This window comes from Natrix helvetica (genome assembly GCF_964273705.1).
Source record: "Natrix helvetica genome assembly, chromosome: 8".
NCBI classification, from domain to species: Eukaryota; Metazoa; Chordata; class Lepidosauria; order Squamata; family Natricidae; genus Natrix; species Natrix helvetica.
In genome coordinates this window covers 3,715,278-3,729,323 of record NC_138559.1, presented here as the reverse complement: position 1 = coordinate 3,729,323, position 14,046 = coordinate 3,715,278, and the positions used below count along the sequence as shown (strand labels likewise).

Sequence of the window (14,046 nt, the reverse complement as noted above, 5' to 3'; positions counted from 1 at the left end):
CACCCGAAAAGCTACAGGTAGCCAGTGCAGCCCGCGCAGGAGAGGTGTTACGTGGGAGTATCTAGCGACTCCCGAGACTGCCCGCGCGGCCGCATTCTGAACCAACTGCAGTCTTTGGGTGCATCTCAAGGGGAGCCCCATGTAGAGAGCATTACAGTAGTCCAGCCGGGACGTCACAAGTGCATGGGTGACTGTGCGAAGGGTGTTCCGGTCCAATAGGGGACGCAATTGGTGCACCAGGCAAACCTGGTGAAACACCCCCCTTGCCACGGCTGTCACATGGTCGTCCATTGACAGCCGGGCATCTAGGAGGACGCCCAAATTGCGTACCCGATCCATGGGGGCCAGATGTTCGCCCCAAATGGCCAGTGATGGAATCAGCTGGTTAAACCGGGGTGCCGGTAGCCACAGCCACTCCGTCTTGGACGGGTTGAGCTTGAGTCTGTTACTTCCCATCCAGATCCGTACGGCTTCCAGACACCGGGACATCACTTTGACGGCATCGTTGGGGTGGTTTGGGGTAGAGATGTACAGCTGGGTATCATCCGCGTACAGATGGTAATCTACCCCGAACCCACAAATGATCTTGCCCAGCGGCTTCATATATGCATTGAATAGGACAGGCGAGAGGACCGACCCCTGTGGCACCCCACAAGTGAGCGGCCTCGAGGTCGACCTCTGCCCCCCTTCCAATACAAATTGCACTCGGCCAGAGAGGTAGGAGGAGAACCACCGCAGAACGGTGCCCCTCACCCCCAGCCCCTCCAGACGATGCAATAGGATACCATGGTCGATGGTATCAAAAGCCGCCGAGAGGCCTAGTAGGACCAGGATGGAGGAGCAACCCCCATCTCTGGCCTTCCAGAGATCATCCACCAACGCGACCAATGTCGTCTCCGTGCTGTGGCTGGGCCGGAAACCGGACTGGCCCGGGTCCAGATAATCAGTTTCCTCCAGGTGGCGTGGAAACTGTTGTGCCACCACACTCTCTACAACCTTCGTCAGAAAGCAAAGGTTGGAGACGGGACGGTAGTTGGCTAACACAGCTGGGTCCAGGGAAGGCTTCTTGAGTAGGGGCCTCACCACCGCCTCTTTCAGGATGGCCGGCAAGAACCCCTCACTCAAAGAAGCGCTAATTAACTCCTGGAGCCAGCCTCGTGTGACCTCCCAGGATGCCAGTACAAGCCAGGAGGGACACGGGTCCAGTAAACATGTGGTGGCTCGCAGTCGCCTACGCAACCTGTCCATATCGTCGGAAGTAACAGAGTCAAACTCCTCCCAGAGTGGAGCCTCAAGACCCACCTCCGACGTCCCCTCTAGATCACTAGTAGAGACCAACTCGCTTCGAATCTGAGCGATTTTGTCCTGCAGATACTCCCCAAATTCCTCTGCTCTACCCTGCAAAGGGGCTTCCCGGGGCCTCTGTTGAAGGTTGTCCAACATTTTCTTTAAAACTTCAAGAGTTGGAGCATTCACAACTTCTGGTGGCAGGCTGTTCCACTGATTAATTGTTCTAACGCTCAGGAAAATTCTCCTCAGTTCTAAGTTGCTTCTCTCCTTGATTAGTTTCCACCTATTGTTTCTTATCCTGCCTTTTGGTGCTTTGGAAAATAGTTTGACTCCCTCTTCTTTGGGGCAGCCCCTGAGATATCAGAAGACTGATATATCTCCCCTAGTCCTTCTTTTCATTAAACTAGCCATGCCCAGTTCCTGCAATCGTTCTTCATATGTTTTAGCCTCCAGCCCCCTAATCTTCTTTCTTGCTCTTCTCTGCACTCTTTCTAAAATCTCAGCATCTTTTTTACATTGTGGCGACCAGAACTGGATGCCGTATTCCAAGTTTGGCCTTACCAAGGCATTATAAAATGGTATTAACACTTCACGTGATCGTGATCTTCTATTTGGAAGAAAGCTGTCTTAGGAAAGGAAGATTTAAAAATATTAAGAATATTATGGAAGCTGGCATTAAGGGGAAATCCTCTAACTCTGGTATATATAATAGAATACAATAGAATAACAGAGTTGGAAGGGACCTTGGAGGTCTTCTGGTCCAACCCCCTGCCTAGGCAGGAAACCCTATACCATTTCAGATAAATGGCTATCCAACATCTTCTTAAAGACTTCCAGTGTTGGAGCATCCACAACTTCTGGAGGCAAACAGTTCCACTAATTAATTGTTCTAACTGTCAGGAAATTTCTCCTTAGTACTAGGTTGCTTCTCCCCTTGATTAGTTTCTACCCATTGCTTCTTGTCCTGCTCTCAGGTGCTTTGGTGAATAGCTTGACTCCCTCCCTCAGACAGTTACTAAACGAACTGTTGTAAGTTGAGAACTACCTTCTATTGGATATTTTAGAGATACCCTACTACAGTAAGACCCCCCATCCCCAATCTCTTCCTGACATACCGACACTCGTGGCTTGTCTTTCTCAAAGACAATGCAGGGCCACCAGCCTCTCATATTCCTTTGGATGAAGAGGGAAATGCATTTTTGTTTCCGTCGGCGAAAAGGAGCGGACGAGCTGGCCCTCCCACTATCGTCCTGCAGGACTTTCAAACTGCAATCCCGAGGCCGCTTGGCAGGTCGTGGGATGCTGGTTAAGTTCATTTCCAGATTGCCTACAAGAGGAATGAAAATATAAGGTCTCATGTGTCAAGTTTCCATTAAATGCCCTAATTGATTCATTGAGTCTCAAGCCAAATTTCAAAAGAGAAACCAGTCATTTATTAGGAGCATTTTGGCAATGTCTGTTTTGTGCAGTCAGATCTTAGCCTTATTTGAAATATAGCTGAACTTTACCCCAGTTCCTTCCCTCCCCTCAGTCTCATTGGGGAATCACATTCCCCAATAGGTGCACACCTCCCAAGTCTGCTGCGGTAATCTGAGATCCGACTAGCCGAAAGTATGCATCGAATGTGCTCCCCTCCTTTCCTCACTGTCAACTTTAGGAATTGACATTCTGCCTCGGGCAGGGGGTTGGACCAGAAGTCCTCAAAGGCCCCTTCCAACCCTTCCATGTTCTATGATCCTGTTCTTATCCAGATCCCAAACACCACAAACCCTCTAAACTGAACTCAAATATTCCTTTATTTGGAGCGCCAGCAGCCCCGGCAAAGTTTCTCTTTCACATCAGGCTAACAAGTCAGTCCCTCTGGAAGATAAATAGTTGTCTGCCACATCTATTCATTTCTGCCCCATGCGTTTATCCCCAGAGCTAGGGTGGGGCTTCGCTAGCAGCATTGACTCTTCCATTTCAAGGAACGGCCCATGGATTTCCACTGCTCTCCTCTGCCTTCTGCATCAGGCACTGGACCCAGCTGTTCCTCCTCTTCCTCATCAGCCATCTCCAGACCTGGGGGCTGTTGACTCTCCATCTGAGTGCTGATGGACAGCCCAGGCTCCATCTCTCTCTCTCTCTCTCTCTCTCTCCCCTCTCTCCCTCTTTTCTCTCTCTCTCTCTCTCTCTCTCTCTCTCTCTCTCTCTCTCTCTCTCTGATGTTCTCACTGTCAGGAAATTTCTCCTTAGTTTAAAGTTACTTCTCTCCTTGATTAGTTTCCACCCATTGCTTCTTGTCCTCCTTTCAGGTGATTTGGAGAATAGCTTGACTCCCTCTTCTTTGTGCCAACCCCTGAGATATCGGAAGACTGCTATCATGTCTCCCCTAGTCCTTCTTTTCATTAAAGTAGACATACCCAGTTCCTGCAACCGTTCTTCATATGTTTTAGTCTCCAGGCCTTTAATCATCTTAATTGCTCTTCTCTGCACTTTTTCCAAAGTCTCCACATCTTTTTTACATCATGGCGACCAAAACTGAATGCAGGATTCCAAGTGTGGCCTTACCAAGACCTTATAAAGTGGTATCATCATCATCTAACAACCTCATAATTCCTTTTGGAGTGGAATCTGGACAACTGAATGGAGCTAGCAGAGCGTTTCATGGCCAGATGCCCTTCTTGTCGCCAGTGGAGAGCTTTGTTCAGCAGCTATATTCTCCTTCATACAAAATGAGCATGCCGAGAGGGAAATCTTGTTGAGAAGCAACAGAAAACATCATCCCAAGAGTCCTCATCCCATTCAAAAAAATCTTACCTATGAAATCATCAGCTGAGAATTTATCATTATCCCACACCTGGATGATCAGTTTTGGAGGTACCTTCTGCATGGTCTCATCCAGACTCCAAAAATGTTGCTGCAAGAAAAATGGAAGGGAGGAAAATAGCGTATAAGATAAAAGCGCTAAAAGGAGAGGTTGTGATGGATGTCCCCTTGAATGCATGGGAAGAAAGGGGTAGATAAATGAAATAGTTGAACCGAGCACCTGTCAAAACTGATTCTTCTGGAGAAGATGCTTTGATAAGTTCAATTGGAAGAAAAATTAAAATTGTGCTTATCAATCCTTAACGTTATTACAGGACAATAATTCCTTCCTTCCTTCCTTCCTTCACACACTCTCTCTCTTTCTTTCTTTCTTTCTTTCTTTCTTTCTTTCTTTCTTTCTTTCTTTCTTTCTTTCTCTTTTACTCTTTCCCTCCTGTTCGCCTTTCCTCCCTTCCTCCCTCCCTCTTTCTTCCTTTCTCTTCCTTCCTTCCTTAATTCCTCTCTTGCTCTTTCTCTTTTTGTTTCTTTCTTTTCCTCCCTCCCTCCTTCCTCTCTATCTTTCTTTCTTTCTCTTCCTTTTCTTCCTTCCTTCCTTAATTCCTCTCGCTCTTTCTCTCTTTTCTTTCTTTCTTTTCTTCCCTCCCTCTCTTTCTTTCTTTCCTCTTTCTTTCCTCTCTCTTTCTTTCTTTTCCTTCCTTCCTTCCCTCCCTCATCCCTACTTCTCTCCCTCCACCCTTCCTCCTCCTTTCCCCATGCAGATCTGTGATTCTCCTTTTGGGCACTTGGCAATTGGCTCACCTTTACAGCTCTTTGCACCATCCTGAGGTCCCATGACTGTGATTTCTGATTTTTTTTTGCCAGCTTCTGGCATTTACTTCTGGTTCCCAGGAAGAAAATATCCATTGGGGAAATGTTAGATTGGGTAGTGAGAAGGCAGACACTGGCTTAACGCAACAACATCACTTTATTGTAATGCAACAAGTTTGTACAATCCAGCGACTTCTTGGTCTGACAGCAGCCCTTTTATAGGGAGCTGTCAGACCTCTTAACCAATAGGATTAAATCTCTGTTCCCGCCTGAACAGAGGACCTGTTTGGAAACTATAGCAGACAGAGTTAATATCTAACACCCCTCCCCTCTTAGTCAGGATGTTTCTATTGGTCACGTAATCCCGTAGGTAGGTGGGTTTTTGCTTTGCGCCTCGTTTGCAGCCAATACCAAGATGTCATCAAAATAGGGGACAACTTCTGGTATCCCCTGCAAAACTTGTTCCATGACACTTTTGGAACAGTCCAGGGGTGATACTAACTCCAAATTGCAGGCGGTGGCATTTGAATGCACCCCTGTGTGTCACAATGGTTTGAGCCTCGGCTGCGGCGCCATCTACAGGCAACTGCTGGTATGCCTGTGCCATGTCCAATTTAGCAAAAAATTTCCTGGGCCTAGTGAATGTAGTAAATGCTGTACAATGGGTACAGGGTATGCGCTTTGTTGTAGCGTGTTGTTAATTGTGCATTTATAGTCCGCGCAGATGCAGACTGACCTGTCGGGCTTGACTGGGGTCACAATGGGAGTTTCCCAGCGAGCGTAGTCGACTGGTTCCAGGATTCCCTGGCTCACTAGCTTGTCAATTTCCCTATCAATTTTTGGGTGGAGAGCGAAAGAGACTCTCCTGGGCTTCAGCTTAATCGGCACTATGTTGGGGTCCAAATTAAAAGAAATTGGAGTCCCCACATACTTACCAAGACTGGGGCTGAAGATGTCCTCGAACTCCTTAAAGATGGCCTCTGCGCCGTCTTCTTTCACGGAGTTGATTCCGGTCACCTCCAACCCTAGGGCTTGGAACCAGTTGAGCCCCAGGAGGCTCTGCAGATCGTTTCTGGCCACAGTTACTGGCAGGTTGGCGTGGAATTCTTTGAATCTTACGTGGAAGGTGCCCTGGCGATGATGGGGATCTGGTTCCCCTGATAGTCGCGCAGGCTGATGTCTGGGGTGCGAACCTGCCGTTTCTTTAGACCTGGAATGGCTTGCTTCAGGGTCGACCAAGACATGATAGTTAAGGATGATCCAGTGTCTATTTCAAGCTCGCAGGGAGCATCCTCTATGAGGACAGTGATCTTCAGTTTTTTTGGCCGCCTAGTGCAGACTTGTCCTATCGCAGTGTGATAGGTAACGTTTGATTCTCTCTCTGGGCGCCCTTGTGGTTTACGCCAAGCCCCTGGGGTGGGCCTCTGTTGGTGGTTAGGATTGCCCTTAGGCTGCCATGTGGTGGCAGGGAATTCACTCCGGCACACTTTGGCAATGTGCCCCTTTCGCTCACAACGCCGGCAGGTTGCGTCTCAGAATTTGCAAGTAGACCGGGCATGGTCGCTTCCACAGCTTGCACAGGGCAGCATTCGTGAGTTGAATTTTCACGCCAGTTTCATGCGGCTACTGCGCATGAGGTAGCTGTCATCTTCTTCACAGTTAGAGGGTTCTTGCTCAGCGACCTCATGATGGACGCACGTTTGCTTCTGCGCAGTTTGTGGCACATTGTTTTGCCGCTGCAAGGTTTCTGCGGACTTGTCTGTGGATTCGGAAGCTCGGGCCTCATCGAGTATGATCTGCAGAGGCATGTTTGATTTGGCAAGCAAACGTCTCTACAGATTAATGTCCTGCACACCGCAGATTATGCGGTCTAGTATTACATCGTCCAGGTCCCGGAACTTGCAATAAGTTGCTGCCTTTCGCAATGCTGCCATGTATTGGTTGATAGATTCGCCTTCCTTTTGGTTCCTTGTGTTGAATTCGTGGTGGCAAATGTGCCTCAATGGCTTGGGGGCATAGTGGGTCTTCAGGGTCTGCTGCAATGCCATCCAAGAAACCGCTTGGAGTGGAGTTGGCTCCGATAAGTCTTTTGTGGTTTCGAAGACCTCTCTGCCGCAGTACCCCAGAAAGAGGTTCTTCTTTCTGGTGTCAGGGACGCCCATGAGGTTGTTTGCCTCAAGGAAGCATTCGAATTGTAACATATACTATTCCCAGTGTTCGGCCACCGGGTCATACGGAGTTGGCGGGGCGTGCATGGCCATTCTCGGTTGAGGCGGTTTGAATTTTGCCGCTCAAAATGGTAGCTCGATTTGCTGCGCCAAACTCTGGGCTGGATCTACTTGCTGGATGTCTCATTGCTCGTTCTTCTGCCTCTCAATCCCACCTTCATCGCCAGTGTTAGATTGGGTGGTGAGAAGGCAGACACTGGCTTAACGCAACAACAGCTCTTTATTGTAATACAACAAGTCTGTACAATCCAGCAACTTCTTGATCTGACAGCAGCCCTTTCATAGGGAGCTGTCAGACCTCTTAACCAATAGGATTCAATCTCTGTTTCCGCCTGAACAGAGGACCTGTTTGGAAACTATAGCAGACAGAGTTAATATCTAACAGGAAAATTAAGCTGTTAAGCAGGGGTCGGTCCTCTCGCCCCTCCTCTCGCCCCTCCTGTTCAATGCATATGTGAAGCCGCTGGGCGAGATCATCCGTGGTTTTGGGGTTGAATACCATCTGTACGCTGACAATACTCAGCTGTACATTTCAACCCCAAGCCACCAGGGTCTTTGGAAGCCATCGGGGTCTGGATGGGGGACAACAGACTCAAACTCAACCCCTCCAAGATTGAGTGGCTGTGGCTACCGGCACCTCGGTTCAGCCAGCTGATCCCATCGCTGGCCATAGGGGACGAGCAATTGCCCCCTGTGGAACGGGCGCGCAATTTGGGCGTCCTCCTAGATGCCCGGCTGTCAATGGATGACCATGTGGCAGCCATGGCAAGGGGGGCGTTCCACCAGGTTCGCCTGGTGCGCCAATTGTGCCCCCTACTGGACCGTGATGCCCTACGCACAGTCACTCATGCGCTGGTGACGTCTCGCCTAGACTACTGTAACGCTCTCTACATGGGGCTTCCCTTGGGACGCGCCCGGAGACTGCAGCTAGTCCAGAACGCGGCCGCGTGGGTTGTCATGGGGAGTTCCAAATACTCCCACGTAACACCACTCCTGCACGAGCTGCACTGGCTGCCTGTGGTTTTTCGGGTGCGTTTCAAGGTTCTGATTACCATCTTTAAAGTGCTCCATGGCACAGGACCTAGTTACTTGCGGGATCGCATCCTCCCACATACATCCCTGCGGCCAATCCGCTCTCACAGGGAGGGGCTTCTCCAGGTGCCGTCCACTAGGCAATGCCAGTGGGCGGCGCCAAGGAACAGGGCCTTCTCTGTGATGGGCCCAACCCTCTGTAATGACCTCCCCCCCGATATTAGAACCACCACAGACTTCCGCTCCTTCTGACAAAAATTGAAGACTCACCTGTTTCGATTAGCTGGCCTAGCATAATTATAATTGTTACAACTGTTACCTCCTGGAAATACATTCTCAACTGGTATTTTAATGGGTATGGTTTTAAATCGAATTGATTTTAGGGCTTTCAGAACCATATTTATATTCTTCTGTACAGTTCTTTTAATTTTTTAACCTCCTCTATATGTATATTTATATCTATATTTATATCTGTATTTATTATTTGTTATTTGTTGTGTGGACTGTACACCGCCCCGAGTCCTTTTTTGGGAGAGGGGGCGGTCTAGAAATGCGAAGAATAAATAAATAAATAAATAAATAAATAAATAAATAAATAAATAAATAAATAAATAAATAAACAGTTGTAGTGACCTGGCTTCCCCAAGGTCGCAAAAGGGGATAACAGGACCTAACAATGGTCATAAAAACGAACCCATTGCCCAGCATTTGAATTTTGATCATGTGATCATGGGAATGCTGCAAAGGTCGTAACTGTGAAAAGCCATCTTAAGTTGTGAGTCACTAGGTGTTAAATGGGGCCCAGGGAGGCAGTTGGGCCTGCTGATTGTATACTTGGCTCCTCGCTATACATCAGCGGCCCTGCCCGAGCTCCTCGAGCTGATCTCAGAGACGGCGGTTGAGATTCCCAGGCTTATGGTCATGGGGGACTTCAACCTGCCGTCGATGGGAGCAGCATCTGAGGTGGCTCGGGAGTTCATGGCTTCCATGACAGCCATGGGCCTGACCCAACTAATTCAGGGCCCCACACACGAGGGTGGTCACACACTGGACCTTATTTTTGTATCTGTACAGTGGACGAGTGATCTGGGAATAGGGGACCTAGTTATTACTCCCCTGTCATGGTCAGATCACTCATGTCTCTGGCTCGACTTCCCTGTCGCTACCCCTCACCGCGAGGAGGCGGAGCCAGCTCGTCCAAGCTGGTACCGCCCCAAGCACCTGATGGAACTGGAGAGGTTCCAGATGGAGCTTGGGCCGCTACCTGTAGCCCTGACCCGCGCTCGGTCGGAGGACCTAGTGGCCGCCTGGAATATGGCGGCGGCTGGGGCCTTGGACCGGGTTGCGCCTTTGCGACGTCTCCTACGGCAGCGATCCGCCCGAGCCCCTTGGTAAATCGAGGAGCTGAGGGCGATGAAGCGCCATAGGAGACGTCTAGAGAGCAGGTGGAGGTCCTCACGCTCCGAGTCTGATCGAACACAGGTAAGATCCTATTTACGGACCTATCTTGTGGCATTGAGAGCGGCCAAACGTAGACATTGTGCCGCTCTTATTGCGTCCGCGGATAACTGCCCTGCTGCCCTGTTTAGGGTGACCCGCTCCCTCCTATCACAGGGGGCGCGGGTGGCGCCCTTGCAGGGTAGAGCAGAGGAGTTTGGGGAATATCTGCAGGACAAAGTCGCTCAGATCTGGAGCGGATGGGCCCCCTCCAGTGGCACGGACGAGCTGTCAACAGTGAGTCTTGTAAGACCACTCTGGGAGGAGTTTGACTCTGTTGCCCCCGAGGATTTGGACAGGTTGCGTGGACGGCTGCGGCCCACCACATGTTTAATGGACCCGTGTCCCTCCTGGCTGGTACTGGCATCCTGGGAGGTGACACGAGGCTGGCTTCTGGGCCTGGTGAACGCTTCATTGGGTGAGGGATCCTTACCAACTGCCTTGAAAGAGGCGGTGGTGAGGCCCTTACTCAAGAGGCCTTCACTGGACCCAATGGAGCTGGCTAATTATCGTCCAGTCTCCAACCTTCCTTTTTTAGCGAAGGTTGTCGAGAATGTGGTGGCGCAGCAATTTCCACGACACCTTGACGAATCCGAATATCTAGACCCACGCCAGTCCGGCTTCCGACCCGGACACAGCACAGAGACACCTTGGTCGCACTGGTTGATGATCTCTGGAGGGCCAGAGATAGAGGTTGCTCCTCTATCCTGGTCCTATTAGATCTCTCAGCGGCTTTTGATACCATCGACCATGGCATCCTATTGCGCCGGCTGGAGGGGATGGGAGTCTGAGGCACCGTTTTACAGTGGTTCGGCTCCTACCTCTCCGACCGGTCGCAATGTGTGTTGACGGGGGGGCAGAGGTCGACCCTGAGGTCACTCACTTGTGGGGTGCCGCAGGGATCGGTCCTTTCGCCCCTCCTGTTCAACGCATATGTGAAGCCGCCGGGGGAGATCATCCGTGGTTTTGGGGTTGAATACCATCTGTACGCTGATGATACTCAGCTGTACGTTTCAACCCCAAACCACCCCAGTGAGGCTGTCGAAGTGATGTCCCGGTGTTTGGAAGCCGTCGGGGTCTGGATGGGGGACAACAGACTCAAACTCAACCCCTCCAAGACTGAGTGGCTGTGGCTACCGGCACCTCGGTTCAGTCAGCTGATTCCAGCGCTGGCCATAGGGGGCGAACAGCTGCCCCCTGTGGAACGGGCGCGCAATTTGGGCGTCCTCCTAGATGCCCAGCTGTCAATGGATGACCATGTGGCAGCCGTGGCAAGGGGGGCGTTCCACCAGGTTCGCCTGGTGCGCCAATTGCGCCCCCTTCTGGACCGAGAGGCCCTACGCACGGTCACTCATGCACTGGTGACGTCTCGCCTGGACTACTGTAATGCTCTCTACATGGGGCTTCCCTTGGGACGCGCCCGAAGACTGCAGCTAGTGCAGAACGCAGCCGCGCGGGCAGTCATGGGGAGTACCAGGTACTCCCATGTAACACCGCTCCTGCGCGAGCTGCACTGGCTGCCTGTGGTCTTTCGGGTGCGTTTCAAGGTTTTGACCACCATCTTTAAAGCGCTCCATGGCATAGGGCCCAGTTACCTGCGGGACCGCGTCCTCCCACATACATCCCAGCGGCCAATTCGCTCTCACAGGGAGGGGCTTCTCCTGGTGCCGTCCGCTAGGCAATGCCAGCGGGCGACGCCAAGGAGTAGGGCCTTCTCTATGATGGGCCCAACCCTCTGGAATGACCTCCCCCCCGACATTAGAACCACCACTGACTTCCGCTCCTTCCGGCAGAAACTAAAGACTCACCTGTTCCGACTGGCTGGCCTGGCATAATTTCAACGCCTATCTCCTGGCATTTATATTACTGGTTTTTAAGGGGATTATTCTGTAGACTTAATTTTATTTGGTATTGGGATTTTAATGTCTGTTTATTTTAATTATTTATTAGCAATACAGTCCTGCACATCTTTTATCCTCCTCTTATCCATCTATTTTATATTTGTATATATATATATTGTCCATTTAGTAATTTTAATTGTTTTAATTTTGTTCTTTGACATGGACTGTACACCGCCCCGAGTTCCTTTCGGGAGAGGGGGCGGTCTATAAGCGCTAATAAATTGAAATTGAATTGAAAGTCTCATTTTTCAGTGCTGTTGTAACTTTGAACGGTCACTAAATGAACTGTTGTAAACTGAGGACTGTGTACTCTTGCTGCTTAGGAAAAGACTAGAAAGTACATCATTGCACAGGTCCCTGGTCTGTCTCAGAAGGTGGCAGTATTTCACCATCTTTGGGCTTGGAAGTGGATGGCTAATGCTTGGATCAAGATCACCGGAAATTTCCCAGCTGAAAGTAAAACTGGGAAATTTTAAAAATAATAATAATGAAAGAAGTCAGTGGCTTCTTCATAAAATCCCTAGGAGTCAAAGCGGTCTGGCAGGAGTTTGGAAAATGGAACATAATTCTAACAGCACCAAGAACCCCCTCAAAACCTTGTTTCTTGTGTCATCTTCAAGTTTTTAACCTTATTTATTTGCATCCCACCCGTGTTAGTTTTACAAATAAATCAAGGTGGTGTGCATATCCAGCACCTACCTTCCTCCTCTTACTTTCCCCCACAACAATAACCCTGTGAGGTGGGTTGGGGGGAGAGGGGGGGAGAGAGAAGGAGGGAGGAGAGAGAGAGAGAGTCAGAGAGAGACCCAAAGCCATCCAGCTGAGTGACATGGCTAAGATGGGACTTGAACTCATGATCCAACTACTTTCTAGCCTGGTGTCTTAACCACTCTAGTTCTTCAAAGAGTTGATATCAGTCTCCTGAAGGGCTTTATAAAGGGCAAATGAGATTACACACACACATACACACACAGAAAGAGGGGGAGGGAGGGAGAGGGAAAAACGGAGAAAGGGAGAGAGAAAGAAAAAAGAGGGGGAGAGGGAAAGAGAGGGAGAGGGAGGGAGAGAGGAAGAGAGAAAGAGAAAAAGAGAAAAAGAGGGAGAGAGAGGGAGCGGGAGGGAGGGAGGCAGAGAGAAAGAGAGGGAGAGAAAGGTGGAGAGAGGGAGAGAGAGGGAAAGAGGGAGGGAGAGAGGAGAGAGAGAGGGAAAGAGAGAAAAAGAGAAAGAGAGGGAGAGAGAAAGGGAGGGAGAGGGAGAGGTAAAGAAGGAGGCAGAAAGAAGGGGAGAGAGAGGGCAGGAGAGAGGGAGAGGGAAAGAAGGAGGGAGAAAGAAGGAGAGAGAGAGGGAGGGAGAGAGAACTAAAAGCCAACATGCCCCACCTTTTTAGTGAGGACACAAACTTGCTCCATGGGCAAATAATCCAGCGTGAATATGAATCGCCAGTTGAAGTTGCCTTCTCCTGCCAAGGACCTATAGTGGACATCAGTTCTTTGCTTGTCTTCCTCCTGTCCATCCAGCCATCTGGAACCAAAGCGAAGGAAATATTTTCAGAAATATTTTCAGTCAACTCAAAAGTGGGGATCAGATTTTGTGAAGGTTCATGATGTAACTGGGTTCTCCATCTGGGGCCAGCCACGGGTGGCATTTGCCGGTTCTCCGAACTACTCAAAATTTCCGCTGCCGGTTCTCCAGAACCTGTCAGAACCTGATGGATTTCACCCCTGTCTCATACCCTTTCACGTAGATGTCACTCATCTTGTCTCCAAAGATATTGGTATCTTCCAGATCCACATCTTTTGTGTTCCAAATTATGCAGCGGAGTTCGAATCTAGAAAGAAGAGAAAAGAAGATGACTAGAATGGTTGAGAGTGAACTTGAACCCGGATCTTCCCGTTCCTAGCTCAATGAGGCCACCACTATCCACTCTGATTCTTGGGGGTGCCAGCTACATTTGGGCATCCCTTGAACATAGAGTCGGCTACAAATCTGTGGAGATTTTCAGTCATCCAGGCCCTGGTTATCCCAAAGGTGCTTTTTTCAGGAGGTAACTGGACTTTCTGGTTTTCTCTTTTGAAGATGTTTTGCTTCTCATCCAAGAAGCTTCTTCAGCTCTGACAGGACAGTGGGGAATAGAAGGATTGATATTCCTTGCAGACATCTGGTCATTTGCATCCTTTTAGAGGGTTGTTAAGGCCACTTGGAGGTTTATCCTTCCATTCCCCACTATGCAGTCAGAGCTAAAGAAGTTTCTTGAATGAAAAGCAAAATGTCTATACACTTTGGGATGAACACTCTTTGAATGGTGTGGGACAGAGGTGGTATTCAGCAGGTTCTGACCAGTTCTGGAGAACTGGTAGCAGAAATTTATTGGGAGAGAATGGAGAATTTACAGTATCCTTCCCCTGGAGTGGGGAGGGAATGGTGATTTTGCAGTATCCTTCCCCTGGAGTGGGGAGGGAATGGTGATTTTGCAGTATCCTTCC

General features: G+C 49.6%; 1 protein-coding gene across 1 annotated transcript in view; it reads right to left on the bottom strand.

Annotated features, from left to right (window-relative positions):
* Positions 1–14,046, bottom strand: part of FER1L5 (fer-1 like family member 5) — a gene marked incomplete at both ends in the record, with an annotated part of 116,643 nt that overhangs the window by 4,326 nt on the left and 98,271 nt on the right. The window contains 4 exons of the mRNA XM_081960703.1: positions 2,406–2,617; positions 4,090–4,189; positions 12,943–13,084; positions 13,296–13,391. Coding sequence (XP_081816829.1) covers positions 2,406–2,617; positions 4,090–4,189; positions 12,943–13,084; positions 13,296–13,391 — 550 coding nt within the window. The remainder of the gene's footprint in view (positions 1–2,405; positions 2,618–4,089; positions 4,190–12,942; positions 13,085–13,295; positions 13,392–14,046) is intronic.